This window comes from Sceloporus undulatus, chromosome 1 (genome assembly GCF_019175285.1).
Source record: "Sceloporus undulatus isolate JIND9_A2432 ecotype Alabama chromosome 1, SceUnd_v1.1, whole genome shotgun sequence".
NCBI classification, from domain to species: Eukaryota; Metazoa; Chordata; class Lepidosauria; order Squamata; family Phrynosomatidae; genus Sceloporus; species Sceloporus undulatus.
The window spans coordinates 11,075,016-11,092,393 of record NC_056522.1 but is presented as its reverse complement, the minus strand read 5'-3'; the positions used below and the strand labels follow the sequence as shown (position 1 = coordinate 11,092,393).

The window sequence follows — 17,378 nt, the reverse complement described above, 5'->3', positions numbered from 1 at the left end:
TTTCATTTTGGGGTAGAATTCTTACTTGGGAAGCAACACATTCATTTTGTGCCCTGTAGCAGCATCCCCAGGAAACAAGGGTCTTATATGTGTTTTTCACACCTTAAATGCTTCTCCAGCCCATTTCTTTCCCTGCTAAACTGGATTACCAGTGAATTCTCACCATCATCAACACACTGCATGAGTGTTAAAATGAGTGTAAACGCTAATGAAATTGGGGCATAGGGATGCCCCAAAAGACATTTTTGCTGTCAGGGGATGGTTCCTGGGATTTGGGTTCCTATATGGGGAAGGGTTTGAACAGAGAGGGGCCTCCAATATCCCCACAGTCGTATGGAAATGGCACAGTGCTGCAGCATCTTCTCTACATGTACAAAATCTATGGTTTAATTGAGTTCAAGGGACTCAAACAGCAAAGCTGGGAGAGGCCCCAGTCTAAGACTTTAGAGAAGAGGAGAAGCACTCATGGTCCAGCCCAATAAGCGGCATACCAGGGCTGATACTAGGGTTAGGGACTGCGCAGCAACCGCATGGTCCCTAACCCTAGTACATACTGGTAGTGTTACAATGGTGGTGTCCCATGTACATGGGCGCCGCCATTGTGACATAAGCAATGCGTAGCATACACACGGCACCATGCGTCGCTTACGTCACGAGTGCACCAGTGGCGCACTTGTGAGGTCACTGCGGTGCCACACCAAGAACCCAGAAATACCATTTGGGGGCTGCGCTGTCCCTGCAGAGCAAAAATGGGCGTCGGCAGGCCGCCATTTCTCGGCAGCCGGTCTCAGGCCATAGTCACATACATTATGAATACATTATGCATGTGTCTATTGTACTCAGTCTGTGAGCCAAAGCCAGAGTTTGGAAAAGTTACTTTTTTATATTTCAGATCTAAAAATCCTTCAACCAGTATGGTCAGAGATTAGAACCATTACTCTGAGGACAGCCTGGCTCCATTATCTGGACCTCTGTTCCTGCAGCTCAGCAGCTGTCTACATGGGCATCCTGCTGAGCCACCTGTCATGTTCAGTATTCACATCAATCACACGGCTGGGCACTTTGTTCTGGCTTCAAAGAGAATGACCCATGACAGACATGGTGAGTGTCTCAATGAGGTGCCCATACAGACAGCAAGCATGGAAATAGAGGGCTCTTGATCATCCTAGAAGATCCAGAGTAACAGGCTATTTTTAAAAATGTTGTTAAAAGGGATTATAGCCTGGTTCTGGTGCAGAATGTGCTGGACATCATCTGGACCACTTGCACCAAAACCAGGATTTGCGATGTGCGGCATCCAAACAGGATGGAGCCAGGGTTAAGGAGACTTTTGGCCCATGCAGACAGAACCCTGGTGAAGATCAGAGAACAGAAGCAATAGCACAGAGACATAAACTACAATTGTTTCTCTCCAGATGGCATAAGAATTGTTTCTTGGTACTTAACACTAGCCAAGGAGATTGTTTCTAGTTCCTGAGCAATTGAAAAAAATATGGTCTTCTAAATACTGTCTGTGATTGTATAAGTACAATGGTTCTGGTATAAACACTGGGCTGTAGTCTTTTTCCAAATATGATGCAGACACAAACCTTGATGTGGACTCTCAACCCTTTGGTCTACAGTAAAAGGATACCAAGAGTGACTTGCATCTTAAGTCCTGACTTGCATTTAAATTCACATGAATAGATTCTTATTTATCCTCTTGGCATTTGGTTGCCTTGGGGCATTTTCCAGTTAAAATCTGGGATACTGGAAGAGTTGTGTCAATCTGTGAAGAAATCTTAAATAACAGCATGTTTAAGTCAAAAGCATCCCTCCACAGGAAGAAGGAAAGATGTTATTTTAAAAATATAACTCAGAAGTGAGAACTAATGTCCAGGTTTTGATTGATTAGCTCTGTATACTTGTATGACAAATCTTCTTACTACTGTACTCTTACCATATTTGCTATACTCATCAAACTTAAAGTATGCAAAATGCTGCAGGAAACTGAAATTCTGTGATTCTATGATTCTAAGTGACAATATTCTTGAAAGGAAAAATAGAACTCCGCATAAGCAAGAGCTCCATCATACTCCTCCACAATTAGGGAAGCTCCATGTTAACAATGGAAATACACATGAAGCTTCCCAAGAGTTAACAACAACTAAGTCAAGCTCCATGTCTGCATCAAAATTCCAGAGGATTTTGGATCCAAGCTCATGTGTTACAAGTTGCACACTTAGACACATGTAAGACACAGCACTTCTGGACAGAGAGCTATATAGTGCAGTATTTTACTTCTACTACTCTCTTTGCAACCCACCTCTATTTTATGTGTTACCTATTGCAAGCCACTGTCCTTTCGGTAAGCAAAATTGCCATTTTTCTAGTTTTCAATGGGTCTCTCCTGTTGTCTCTAAAGCAACCCCCCCCCCAAAAAAAACCCAGTAGCAAGTGACTCTACATCACAAAAGACTAAGCTAGTGAAGGACAGGAACAATCACACATTAAGGTAGTTCTGGGAGTTCCTGCAGGGCTGTTTATATAGCTTGAAGGCACACTGATGTTCATGCAAGATAGAACTGAACTATGATGTGGTATTGATGTTAAGCGTTCTCTGCACATGGGGACATAACCAGTGTGAAACCAATCCATGCAAAAGCCCCAGTGGGGGCATGAGGAAGGGACCCTTACTACTTAAAATATGGACTGTCTCTTTAAAACGGCATCATTCAAAACAAGGTGACAAAAAATTGCAACTGAATTGGCGGAAATGTGGCAATTTCTTACAAGCGAAAAAGCAAGAAATACGCAGTTCTGTTACACTAGGAAGAGCAGGAGACAAGTTTATCACAGAGGTATGTGTTTTTAATAAAGCAAATAGATGCTGCAACATGCAGTATTTGTAAAACTTGACAACATGTACAGACCTCTTAGGAGGAAAATATATATATATATATCTATATATTTATGCATAGATATATAGATATAATTATATAAAATCAGAACCAGAGTTCAAATATTTAAAGACAATGTATACACAATGTTTTGATAAAACCTATCCATTGTACAGAATATATAAAAAGAACAGCGGTTCCTGACTCGGTTTTCTCTCCAACCAGACAAAAACACAATCAAGAGGATCCCTCAAGCGGATGGGCCACGCTGGGCCTTGTCTAGGGGATGAACACATTAGTATGTGCCTCCGTATGCATGCGTGCCCTCCCATAAGCAGTCTTTGCTCTTGCTACACCACCACGTGACATAGCAGAGACCAAGTATTTCCAATTCAGTTATCATGTTAGGTTTTATTTTATCTTAGGGGGGGGGGGGGGGGGGGGGGGGGGGGGGGGGGGGGGGTTGTGATGGTTGGCACATACACACACATGCGCACACGCACTTGGGGGAGAAGTTGCATATCGTTTCGTATCAGAGTTTGTTTTGATTGTAAGCAATGGTGCAAAGCAGGAAGTGGGGTGAAGTGAGATTCCCATTCACAGACAGATATGAATGACTTAAGATGTCGTAGGCAATCAGTTCACCATTTAGTCTTTTAACTAAATGCATTCTTGGGCAGAGGGGAGAAAGGTGGGGAGAAAGGAGAAACATCCAGATGGAAAATATAAAGGTTCCCTCAGTTGAAAAAAAAAACTTTGCTCTCGATATATAAGCCCAAAGACACTTTCTCCCCCCAGGGACAAAGCGTTTTATTGTGATATAAAAAGGGAGCTTTCTGGGTCTTTAGGCTACTAAATAGGTACATCAAAATGCCCCCATGTAAGAAACCCATTGGCCTTTTCTTAAAAGCTGCTTTTCTCCCTGAGGGAAATTACAGAGTGTGTCAAATGAGGACACGCAAAGCTTATGGTGTGTACTTTAAGCAATATTTTTTTATTTTTATTTTTTTCAATTAAGGGGACAAAATGGGTGAATGAACAGGTAATGCAGACAACTGCCCAGTTAAAAAAAAAAGACACCCCCTCCGAAAAAAACAAAAACACAAAGACAGTGGTTTTCCCAATAGAACTTAACAAAGACTAGGAAAAAAATACAATAAAGAGCCAGGTTGCGAATGACCTTTGGTCATCTAAATAATAATACAAAAATAAAAAAAATTAAAAAACCCAAACAAAGATCAAATCTGACGCCTCTGTTCTGAACAGAGCGCATAAGCAATAATAAATAGTGACTTCCATAGTAAAAGATAAAATTTCAAGTTACGACAAACAGCTTTCATTACAGGAATAGAAAAGGCTGAGAATAACAAAATATTTTGCATTGCCATATACAAAAAAGGTTATTGACTCCAGCGGGGTTCTCTCTTTTTTAATATGCTTTGCATATGAAATCCTTTCCCGATCTAAATATATAAAGCACCATTTTTAGTTTTTTTTCTTTTCTTTTTGGCAATGGAAAAAAAAACCTGCAAAACTTTTAATTTTTTTCCCTTTCATTCTATTTTTTTTTTTCATTTTTTTCCTTTTACTGCATATGAAGTTTTTTTTTAAAGATGCTGGAATGTAAAGGGGTAAAGAGAAGAAGAAGAAAGACCAAAGATCACACTACAGAACAAACCAACATCACCTTGCATTATTACTGCATACAATATGGCAGCAGGAAAACAAAGAAACCCCAAAAGAACTTTTGATATGTACAACCATCTGCGATGCTCGTTCAGTGCGACATTCAAACAGATTTTGTTTTGATTTCTGTCCCAATCCCACCCCGCCACAAAAAAGCAGCCATTATATGGCCTCTTATCCATACAATGTCACACTCTTGTCCCAAAAAAAAATTTTTTTGAAACATACAAATATTTTGCACTATATTATCCTGCCAAATTAAAAAAATATACTGTGGCAGCCTGTTTGTGTGTCTGTGTGTGTTTTTCCACTACCAAAAAAAGGTACATTGAGACCTTTTTTTTCTTTTTTAAAGAGAAACAAGCAACAGTTAAAAATACAAGCTTCATTATAAATACTATAGTGCCTACTCTAGGTGAACATTAAATTCAAATACCATTCTAGAAATTACAGAAAAAAGAGACCATAAATGCATTTTATCTTCGTTTTTGTTTGCTTCTTCTTCCTCCTCTTCCTCTTCTTCTGCTTCGCATAGGAACCAACAGGCGTGTGCATTTCCTATATTTAAGTACTATATACCTTAAAACCTTTCCCCCGATGCATTTATTTTACAACCTGAAAAGTTGTGTGTCTATCCAAGGCATAAGATTTGTAACTACTGGTTTTCAATGAAGAACAGGTCTTGTACACCACCAAGACAATGAAACCTAAAATACATATTTTTCCCCCTAAACATAATGAAGTGTTGCTGTTGTTTTTTTTAAAAAAAGGGAAAAAATCATAACATTTATATTTTAAAAAGATTTGTACAAAAAAAACCACATCCTTGCACTGTAAGAGCGAGAGCAATAATTCGTTATATTTTTAATATAATCGCAGAACCTGTTCCCATTCACAGCGCCGTAATGTTGCGTCCCAGTCATTCTTAGTCAAGTACAAACGGCAAGCTGGCAAGAGTTTCTTTAAGATGCTCATCAGCATGAGATCGCGCTCACTTTTTTTTTAAACAAAAAAATTTTTTTCTCATTAAATCTTGCAATTTTTCCCTTAAAAGTATAAGAACCTGTAAACTGGGAAAATTGTACAGTGCATTTAAATTGTCCTATCTGAGCAGTCTTAAAAAGTTTCTTTTCTTTTTTTATACTCAACCTGTGTACCTCTGATTAAAAGGAAAAGATACAGACACGACAGGCTGAGTCAAGTGCTATGTGAACATCCAGCGGGGCAGATGCTAGCTTAATCATAAAAACAATGAATCCTTTTTCCATGTCAACACAACTATAGCATGTAGCATATGATCAAATGAAACAAAATGAAGAACTTTTAGGGAGCACAGACATACACCGCTACTCTTTCTAAAATCATCTCTCTCTTCTTTTTCCTTCTTCCAGAATGTCACACTCCAAGGCAAATCTGAATAGCTCATAGTTAATCATCATACCAGTATTAGCTTATAACCTGTTCTTAGTTTTAAATGGCAAACAGTACCACATTGTGCTAATAAATCATTATATATATATATTAATTATTATTATTATTATTTTTGCACTACTGTGTTAAACCTCAGTACGTCATTATTGCCGGGCTTGTTTTATATGTCTTTCTCTATACAAAGAGATCAATAGATGATACACAAGGTTGTACGTTTCTAATTTGATTGTCAACTTGACAACCAATGGGACCTGGAGTTAATTATCCTAATTCCTTTTCTCTCTCTCTCTCTCTCTCTCTTTTAGCTTTCTATTTTTAATTTTTCTTTGTGCCAGAATCACTAAAAGATATTTGAAAAATCTTCATTACATTGAATCCCCCCCTCCTAGTGTATTTAATTATCTTCAAGGCCTTCTGCACATTTCACATTCTTTTTTTAATTGTCAAAATAATAATCATAATTTTGAAACTGGGGTGGTGGAGGGACAGGGTACTTACTCATAGGGGAAAAGGGAAAGAGAGTTGCGATTGTTTTCAGTTTTCTCAATTGGAACAGAATCAATGCGAGCGATGTGACTTATTTTGTATTTTTACAGACTGAAGAAAAAGAGGGCAGGGGGAAAAGTTTGAAATGATGATTAACTAGGACTTCTTGGGTTTTCTTGGTTAATTTCCTTTTTGTTTTTAGGTAGCCACTGTTGTGAGAAGTACAATACAGAATTATTGGCTAGGTCCTAAAGGACTCCTTTCCATTGCCCAGGGCGGAAGTTGAACTACAAGTTTAGAACAAGTAGAGTTGCCACCAACATGGCTTAAATAGATTCAAGGCACTCAAAATTCTGCTTTAAACCAAATGATAGTACAAATTTAAGTCTCATTTATGTCCTCATTGTTCAATAAAAGGCCTATTTTTTCCTCCCCTCCCCCCGAAGCCACAAAAAGAACTGATATGTCAAATCTTTTTTAAAGACAGAGATCATGGTAACACAATGGATTTTTTTCCCTTTCCTTTTCAGTGTTATCTATCTGTCCATAGAGAGCTAATTCAAAGGACATCTTCCTCTATATGTTTCAAAACCAAATCTGGGCATGATATGTGTCCAGGGAATGTATGCAGCATGGCTGATACTATTTAAAAAATAATGTTTTGGTTGTTTTCTTTTCTCTATCATCCCCCCTCTCTGGAAAATTGTTGGAAACAGCCATGGTGGACTCTCTGTTTGTGTGTGCGTGCAGGTGTGCATGCATGCATGAGTGTGAGTATGTTTTTGTGTGTTCGCTCAGCAACGAATTGGGGGACAATTTTTCTTTTTTTAAAAAAAGAACCCAGCCATAACCATACCACACATGCTGCCTAATTTTTTTAAAAAATTAATAAACATACACAACATGTAAATTATTGCACAAGAGAAAGGCTCAAAGTTTGCGTAGTATTGCCCCATTACAGATCATGCATTCAAATGGTGAAAACAGAAAAAAGAAAGGGGAAAAAATTAAAAAACAAAATAAAGATTAAAAAAAGGAAAATGAAAACAGGTGTGCTGGTGACAAGCACTTTCTTAACATCATCCTTAGCTTCCAATATTTTACTCACAAGGGACTAGAAAACCTCTATATGGGGGGGGGGGGGGGGGGAGCAGGTTGGGGAAAATTAGGAGAAGGGGACATGTTAATATACCGCTATTCAGTTTTTATGTCATTATTCAAGACTCGGTCACTGTGCCATTTTTTCATGTGTTTTTCCAGGGTACTGTACACGCTAAAAGGCATCTTACAAATTTCACATTTGTAAACGTCCTTCCCCACCTGACCATGCGTTTTCATGTGCCTGGTGAGTTTGCTACTCTGGGCGCAGGCGTAGTTACACAGCTCACATTTATAAGGCCTTTCCCCAGTGTGGCTCCTCCTGTGGACAGTGAGGTTACTACAGTTCTTGAAGACTTTCCCACAGTACTCACAAGTGTCGCTGCGTCTGCCCTCTTTTGAGCTAGGCCTTCCAGGGCCTGGACCACTAATATGCGGGGTGCTTCCTCCACTTCCTGTACCGCTACGGCCTGATATCCCTCCATCCATCTCCCCAGGAGGCGTCGAGAAGCGTAAACTTCCGTTTTCGGAGGAGTGTTCTGAGGAGGAAGCAAAAGGCGATTGTCGGGAGTCTCCGAAGCTGAGGAATGGATCTTTCAGCTGCCGAGAGGCAGCATACCCAGCAAGCCACTGGGAGTAAACATTTTCAGTGTTAGGCATAGCTGCCGCTGGGAGGTCAAACTCCTTCTCAAGTTTGATGCGTTTGGAGAAAGGGCTTAAGGAGCTGGGGCTACCCAGGAGCAGCTTTTTGGACAAACCTCCGGAGGCAGACTCACCAGGGGAGCAGCCCCGGCCGTTCATGGCACCGTCGTCAATGCGATCAGATTCACCGGCTACTGAGTCTTCATCGCAAGTGTCTCTATGCACCTCAGGTTCAGACAAATGCCCTCGTTTATGCTTCTCGCTGAGTACCTGATGGAAGGCCTCGCTGAAGTGCTGCATGGAACTCAGGACCATTCCCTGCATGACATCTGGCATTGCGCGATTCTCCTCGATGGACCGGGAATTGTTCTCATGGTGACGAGCTGCTTCTAGGTTAATGCCAAATCCATAGTCCGGCCTTTCGTTTTCAGTCAAATCTTCTTCCTCTTCTTCTTCTTCCTCTTCTTCCTCCTCCTCCTCTTCTTCCTCTTCTTCATCCCCATTTTCCGGAATCATATTGGAGTCATTCTCACTTTTGAACTTGGCCACAACAGATTTGAGGGCGCTGCTCGCACTGCCGACAAGGTCGCTGGTTCCTGGCTCTGGGGAGCTGGCTGTGGAGAGACCGTCATCCGACTTGACGGTCATTGGGGAGGACTTGTGCATATGGGTTTTCATGTGGCGCTTTAGCTTGCTCGCTTGAGTACACGCGTGGTCACAAAGGCTGCACTTGTACGGTTTTTCTCCAGTGTGGCTCCGACGGTGGACAACTAAGTTGCTCTGAAACTTGAAGGTTTTCCCACAAAATTCACAGGACTTGGATTTGATGGGAGGCTGGGAAGGGGGAGGAGCAGACTGAAGAGGAGGAAGAGGCGGAGTTGCCAGAAATGGTGGCTTGCTGCCTGGCTGGAATGGTTGCAGTAACCTTTGCATAGGACTGGGACGGTTCGGTGACAATGGCGGACTAGAAGTGTTTCCAGCTAACTCCCGAAGCCGCCTGGAAAAATCCATAGCTGGGGGCTCTATGGCCATGGGGTTGAGTCGCAGCACCCTGTCAAAGGCACTGGGGTGATGGGTTGCAAGGGCCATTTCTTCAGCACCCAGGCGCTCTATGCGATGGGGATCCAAGTGATGTCTTGGAGGGGGACTAAACAAAGGCGGTGTGGGAGGGAAGCGCCCTTCTCCAAGACCTGAAGCTTCTCTCGCAACTGACCCGGGTATTCTGAGCAGATTAAAAGGGTTATTGTCTGCAATATGAATCCCATGGAGTGGTGGCTGGGAAGGGCATTCTGCACCTAGTCCTGATGGGATACCAACCCGTGGTGTCAGGGGACTTCCGTGTTCACTTTCTAAGTAGATTCTTAATCCATGAGTGTTCTGTGCATGTTGCAAAAGAAACCAGGCGCTGTTGAATGGCTGTTTACATGTCGTACACGTGTAGCTGCTGGGTTCATCTTTACCTGCAAAGACAACACAATGGTAGCATCATTGTTTCAACTGTCAAATTAGCTTCCTTACAAGCATTAGAAATTAAGATGGGCCCTACAGCATGTGACAGTAAAATCATCTAGTACCACACGCTGCTTCCTACAGTGGGAAGTCTCTAATGAAGAGTGCAGCCTTTCCTGCTGTTGATCCCTGGAACCTGGGATTCAAGGCCATGATGGCTCCACTTGGCTGGCCTTAGCCAGCATGACAATAAAATATGGAAGTTATATTCCAAAATGTGATTCAGAGCTATAGTCAGGAATATCAGTATGCAAAGGGATCTTGTAGTATTTTTGCAACTAACAGAGCGAAAGAAGTTGTAGCATAAGATTTCATAGACTTGGTCAGCTTCCTCAAATGCATGGAGTCAAGATGTATGGAGGAAGTACATCAAGTCTGCGAAAGCTTATGCTATGACTTATTTTGCTCAGTCTCAAAGGTGCTACAAGATCGCTTTGCACCCAAAAAGTGATGTTTCCAAGCTCTGTGGAGGAGGATTCATACAGCCATCAGTATAGGCCACTCCTCCATGAATTTACCCTATCTTCTTCTAATGTGTGAGCTGTGGGCTTCTTCTAAACCTGTGGCTAATACAACATCCTGTGGCAATGAAGAGTGCAAATTAATTATGCATTTTGTGAAGAAGGGCTTTCTTTCCCGAAACCCTGAAGCTCTGTGAATCCCATTCACTGAGTGACACATAATATCCACAGTTGCTAGGTCAGGGCTATTCCAGGCACTTAAATTTCAGAGCCAAAACCTGAGATGTGAGGAGGACCCCAAGCAGGAACAAGACACAGGCCTACCCATTACAAGAATAATGTTACAAGGACCAGCCACTCTCTGGCAATGTCATTATTAGGCATAACACCTAAAGCATTAATCACAGTTGCACAGAACTATGCCATTCAAATTTAAAAACAAAAAAAATACATATACACACTTTCAAGGCAACTTTCTCACCTTAAAGTTCCTCCCCCAGCTCACCTTGTGGACTGTAGAAGGGGAGCCAGGCCTTGAGATCTGGGAACCCTATGTACATCTCCCACTCTCTGAATTCTAGTCTTACAAGTAGGATTACATCTCAATTCTCCTATTGTTCTTATCACTCCTCACACATCCCCCCTCAAAAGCTTATTTCAATGTGATTCTTGATACAGAAGACTCATTTCCCATGCATGCACTATATGGGCCATAGGTTACAGAGGAATCTGTAATCGGGGGAAGCACAGCTTAATACCAATAAAGGCCCAAGAGTGATTCTTGCTATCTCTACAGAAAGAATCTATTATATATACTCATGTATAAGTCTAGAAATTTCAGTCAAAACATTGACCCAAAAAACCTGAGTTGGCTTACCCACAGGTCAATGTAAGTACCGTACTTTAACTCTTATCAAAAAGGAACCATCTTCTGGTGAAAAGCAAGAGGATAATTTGCCCTAGAACCAATGACTGCCCCTCAACTCTCTCATCATCCTGCATTTCAGGCAAACATAAACAATTATGCCTGCTGGAATTTTAAAAGTTTTTTTGACATTGTTTTCCTTCGCTTCATCCTCCAGATCCTTTGTTACGTGCCCCTAAATTTTACCTTAACTTATCAAGGTATATCAAAAGCCACAATTTTGGTCCTTAAACCTGCCCTCGATTTATACACAAGGATGACTTATATACAGTACTTAGATGACAATAACACCATTTTATAGGAGACCATAGAGGGCTGATGCCTAAAAGAGGAAACAATTCTAATCTAGAGAGAACAATAATCTGCTTTGATACACAGCAGTATTATACGACATGAATACACTTTTGTCCTGTAATTGTTAACTTCCACATTTTGCTGTTTCTCTGATCCAACCCTCTCCAGAACAATCTGGAAATTAAAATGACAGCAGAGGTGAGTAGGAATAAATGTTTTGGTTTAAATCCGACAGTTAGCCCTCCACTAGAGTAGACCTACTTTACATCACTGGAGCATACATAAATGTTGACTTGTCAAGTTCCCACTCACTGAATGCTAGGCATAACCATTGGACTTGGTCTTTGACAGGTGATTGTGAAGTTAATTATTTAATCATTTGAAAAAGCAGAACACGCCTTAGATTTGCTTGAAAAATACATCACGTGCCATACACACACTCACATCTCTTTACGTATACTGTACTGTAGTAGTCTTCAAATAACAAGCAAGGCTTACAATGGTATTTGACTGCATGAGGTACTTCTAGGCTGACCTGTAATTTACTTTACGGCGGTGTTTATAATCTCACTCAATATAACCCACTTGTGGGCAAATCTTTTCACAAGATTAGACAGTAGATGCCAAAATTAGGTTTCCAAACATATGCCTAATGTACGTGCGGGTGGAGAGGAGGGAGGGAAATATGAAGTGGATGGGTTTTGAAAGAAAACGCTGAAGTCCCTATCAACTGATCTTCATTGTTCTTGTTTTCCTCCTCACTTCAAAGAAGAAGAAGAAAAGCTTTATAAAGGGATTTTTCATTATACAATGTGTTGAATAAATGACTTTGGAAAATGACAGGCAGGCAGTCTAACAGTTACGTCTATTGCACTAAGGGTTTTTCTTCCCTTTCTAGCTTCAGGTTTCTCTATTATTATATATTTAGTCTGACAATCTGAATTGTACGAATTAAAGAAGAAGTAGAGAAGAGGAGGAGGAAGAGGAGGAGGAAGAAGGGGGAAAGATTTAGCCATTTCTGGCAGATGTTTTAACATTTTGGTTGATTTAAAAAGCCTTTGAAATATTTCATCCTTATTCCAATGCCAAGCATTTTTATAACTATGCTGCGAGGTTCAGCATAGGGTGTTGGCATCCTGAGACAAATGGCTAAACCTTCTACAACGAGGAAAAAATCAATTGGACTTGCAAATGCAACAATATTTGCTTGTTGGCTTAGGACACATGAGGGGGGAGGTGACATGTGTTGGGGAGGAACAAGTCAGAGGTGCGAAGACATTGCAAAATGGCATATTGTTTTATTTTTTCTTTGCATACTAGAAGCTTTTTGTTTAAAAAAAGCTACATACAGTAAGTGATACCAACAGCCTCCGATCTGCTAACAATGCAGGGCTCCCTTGCTTTGCCAGTTTATGTATTAGGTCAGTAGAAATAGCACTGTTATCTTATAATGAGGATACAACGTACAGTTTTTGTAATTGCATTTTAGCATTCCCATCAACTAGATATTCTGGATCAGAAGGGCAGCTGGTATAATCATAATGTCAATGAGGAAGGCTGTTACGGCAGAGAGTAAGGATTACATGAGGAAAGGAGGGAGAGAGCAGCTTTTGAAACTGGTAATTATTACCAGTCCACTAATAGCAAATGATGCATTACAGTTTCACCATATAATCTGTATTTCATTCAGCTCCTTGCCGAGGCAGTAGATTATATTACTGTGTTCGCAGTGCCAAAATTCCTAACCTACAGTCATCAGTAAAAGGGTTGCGGCCCATAATTTGGCAAATGACATTCTTCGTAACGTCTTCAGCTGTTGTAAAGGCTACAATCGATTCCCTACAAAGCATGCATGAATAAGAAATAAATATGTCTGAAAAGGTAACACTGATTTACAGCATACGTAATATTTACATCATTTGGTGAGATGAGAACCAAGCTTTCTATTTTGGCTATTCCTGTTCTGACAAATCAGGGATGAGAGGGATAAGAAGGTAGCAAGAGAGAACAAGAAAGAAAGAAAGAAAGATCAAGTAAGACAGTGAAAATCCTTAAGTGATTTACCTCCTGCTTCAAAGAACCACAACTTCTAATTTTTTTATTAGTACTCGATTAATTATAAAAGCAATTGACAGATCATTTTACCTCCTGCAGACGTCTTAATAGTCGAGGCAAGACTTCTTAAAACTCACAAGGAGGGCAAGTTTAGCAAAAACTTAGTGGCCTCTGTTAAGTTTGAGGTGAATCAGCAACATTTTTCTTTGAAATTTGGCTGACATGCAAATTCTACCTGTCACAGTCACCTTTTTCCAGCTGTTTTATCCAAAGGGAGTGTGCAAAATATCTGTGCAGCCTGAGAGATCTTCACCTCCTACCAAGCTGCATCAGCATAATGCAGTGTACTCTAGTGAGGCACGTTCCCAGCATATCAGACTACAACTCCAATCATCATGACCAAAAGCTGTGCTGGCTGGGGATAATGGGGATTTGAAGTCTAACACATCTAGAGGCTGTCAATTTGGTACAACACAATGGAAGCTGCATTTCCACCATGCCCAGACATGTACACATCCCTTTATTTACAGAAACATGGTGGGGAGAGAATTTGTGGTTCTCCATTGTGTCGTTGGACTGTAATTCTTATCAGCCCTATTAGCATTGCTAATGGTGGGGAATGATTGGAGTTGCAGTTCACCAAAAGCTGTTGACATATTATGTGTCCCTGCTTTATCTTATATCCTGGAACAGGGTCTGTTGATGTCTCCTAAATCTCTCAATGAAATTCAGAAGTTTGGAGTGGTTCAGACCTGGCAAACTGTGTGATAATTGGGCACCATTTTGCTACTCAAGGACACCATCTTGGCTGCTGCACCAGCCTGCCTCCACACTATGTTTGATGATGCCCCTGAACAGCCAATCTATATAAAGAACTAAACTCAAGACGTTGTTCCTTGCTCTGAATAATGTTTCCCTTGTCCATTTGAAACATAACAGCATATCAGTACTGTGAATAAACTCAGAGTATGGAGGAAAAAAATCTCTAAATTACAACGTTAAGGATAATGACAAACTGGAACGTGTTCAAAGAACAGTGACCATGATGGTAAAAAGTCAAGCCCTGTGAGGAATGACTTAGAGAGCTGGGTATGTTTTGTTTGGAGAAGACAAGATGGAATGGTGATATGATAGCCATATTTCAATATCCAAAAAATACATCATATGGAAGCTGGAGGAAGCTTGCTCTGTGTTGTTGTTGTTGTGTGCCTTCAAGTCATTCCCAACTTATGGTGAACCTAAGGCAAACCCTATCATGGGGTTTTGTTCAGAGGAGGTTTTCCATTGCATTTTCCTGAGGCTGAGAGCGGGTGACCTGCCCAAGGTCACCCAATGAGTTTCATGGCCAAACAGGAATTGAACCGTGGTCTCCAGAGTCATAGTTCAACACTCAAACCTCTGTGCTACAGCTTGCTTTCTGCTACTTCTGATATCAGAACACAAACCAATGGATTCAAACTGAAGGACATGAAGAACAGCCGTTTGAGAGCAGACTAGACAAAAAGGTGGTAGCCTCCTTCTGTGGAGGTCTTTAAGCAGAGGTTAGATGGGCATCTCTCAGGAGTGCTTCAGTTGTATATTTCTGCATGGCAGGGGGTTAGACTACGTGGTCCTTGTAGTCACTTCCAGCTCTCTGATTCCAGCTTACAAACTTTCCCAAACCCTGAACTAACAAGCACTACGTACACCCTCACTCCCTAACCATGATGCCTGCTCCAGATGACCCACTGAGATTTTGGTCTCACTTTGACTGACAGCCAGGTAATTCTAGAAACCTAATCCCTGTGAAGGCCTGACAATATAATTAAAACCCAAGAAGAAGAACCTAAAGGAAACTGCACAGGGCCTAAAATCTTCACCACCACCACCACCGAAATGATGCAGGATTGGAATCTGTGCATGTGTACTCCTATGCCAAAATTCTTTTATGTGAAGCCAACAGCCACACACACTATTAACTGTCACACGATTAACAATTTGCAAGCTGCTCTGAGAGCATTTCTAAAGAGCGAGGTATAAATACAGCTGGCCTTCCATGTTTGCGGTTTTGACTTTTACGGATTTAATTATTTGCGGATTTGATTACTCTCTAGGAATCTTTAGATCCTCCAACACAACTCTGCCAGAAGTTGAACATAGGGTTGTGCTGGGCAACCTAGAAATTCCTAGAGAAATCATTTCTCTGGGCATTTGTAGGTGCTCCAGCATGATTCTATGATCAACCTCTGACAGATGCTGACCACAGTGTTGCACTGGAGGACCTGGAGGTTCCTAGAGAGATGTTCTCTTAGATAAAAAGAGTAGTATTCTTTTATATGCAGTCTGTCAACGTTCACGGGGGTCTTTCACCCCTAACCCCAGTGAATGTGGGGGAACCACTGTACAATCAATCAATAAATGGGATGAATTGCTGCTGCAAGCCCAAGGGGAGCACACACATTATGGGGCGTCACATGTGTCCCCCTCCCCACCTCCACATTCCTCCTTCCTTTTTCCTCACTGCCTTTATCTACTCACAACCATCTGGGCTTCAAAGTTGCAGGCCCACACAAAGGCTGTTCTGAGACAGGATTTGGGGGAAGCGCATAGGTGGTAAGCAACCACCCATGTTCCCTCTCCTGCTGCTTCTGAGTCAGCCACAAGCTCAAAAGCAACAACAGAGCTGAACAACTAAAAGGGTTTTTGCTCAGCCTGTGTTGGCAACAGGTAGGGCTCTCTATGCATTGCATAAGGGTTCAGGAAAAGCTCCAACAGTTTGGTAGCATCACAGAATCCAGTAGCCTGAGAACAACAGTTTTCATTTTAAAATAAAAGCAAGCTTCTAGCTCTCAAGGCAGGGAATAATCTCAGGGTTTCCAATGTTCAGGCTTTCTTTTGCTTTTAAATAAAGTTTATTTCCACTCTCTTTCACAGATATAACACACACATGGGCAACATCTCTCTGCCTCCAAGTTTATACATTTCACAAGTGTTCAAGCACTTTATGCTGAATATAGGACAGTTCCAGGAATGAAAAGCAAGTATGATTCCACAGGATGGTTCCTATGGATCTGGCCATACACTAATGCACTCAGATCATGACTGCAAGGTCATGGGCAACATTTCAAGCTCACCTGTATTATATCAGTGTCAGAGCTTGGAACATTTTTTAAAAAAAGTAACTTGCATTACTTATTATTTTTGAAACAGACTCATTTTAGACCTGTTTTTAAAGAGGCATTTGGTATGTTTCTAATTCATAGTCTTAAACCTGGAAGGGGCTACAAGGCCATCCCAAACAACCTCACAATTAGGACACTCCTAACTTTTGTTGAAAGACCCTCCAAACCAGAATATTCAACTGTTGAACAGTTTTTACAGTACAGAAAAGTTCTTCCAGATGTTCAGGTGGACTGTCTTGTCTTGCAATTGTTCTAGTCTCTGGAGCAGCAGAACACAAGTTCTCTGTTTCTTCTACATGACATCTCTTCAGATATTTAAAGTTATTTAAATTGGTTTTAGTTATTTATTTAATGTAAAGTCAAAGGCTTTAATGGCCGGCATCCATAGTTTTTTGTGGGTTTTTCGGGCTATGTGGCCATGTTCCAGAAAAGTTTCTTCCTGACGTTTCGCCAGCATCTGTGGCTGACAATAATCAAATAATACCTAATACTTATCTGCATGTGTAATTTAGCTACAGGTCGGACCAAACTTGGTGACCGACAAACTAGCGAATCGGCCAAGTTAACGGAGATCCCCATGTCACTTTTTACAATGTTCTACTGCGGGGATTCTGGGTAGTGTGGGTCCATAAAAGTAACTTTTTCCACGCTTGAAAGTGCAGGTAGTTCCAACCTCCTTGTTGTCTATATGAAACCAGGTCATACCACATTCCAGCCGAAGAAGGCTGCAGCCACCTAGTAGACTTAATGC

General features: G+C 41.1%; 1 protein-coding gene across 5 annotated transcripts in view; it reads right to left on the bottom strand.

Annotated features, from left to right (window-relative positions):
- Positions 1 to 17,378, bottom strand: part of BCL11A (BAF chromatin remodeling complex subunit BCL11A) — a 243,377-nt gene that overhangs the window by 13,292 nt on the left and 212,707 nt on the right. For 4 of the 5 annotated variants that reach the window (XM_042472190.1, XM_042472199.1, XM_042472226.1 and 1 more), the window contains exon 3: positions 3,853 to 9,682. In XM_042472190.1, coding sequence (XP_042328124.1) covers positions 7,677 to 9,682 — 2,006 coding nt within the window. In that variant the 3' untranslated portion in view covers positions 3,853 to 7,676. Of the gene's footprint in view, positions 1 to 3,852; positions 9,683 to 17,378 lie in introns of those variants that run through there. The other variant, XM_042472206.1, reaches the window with a different exon arrangement.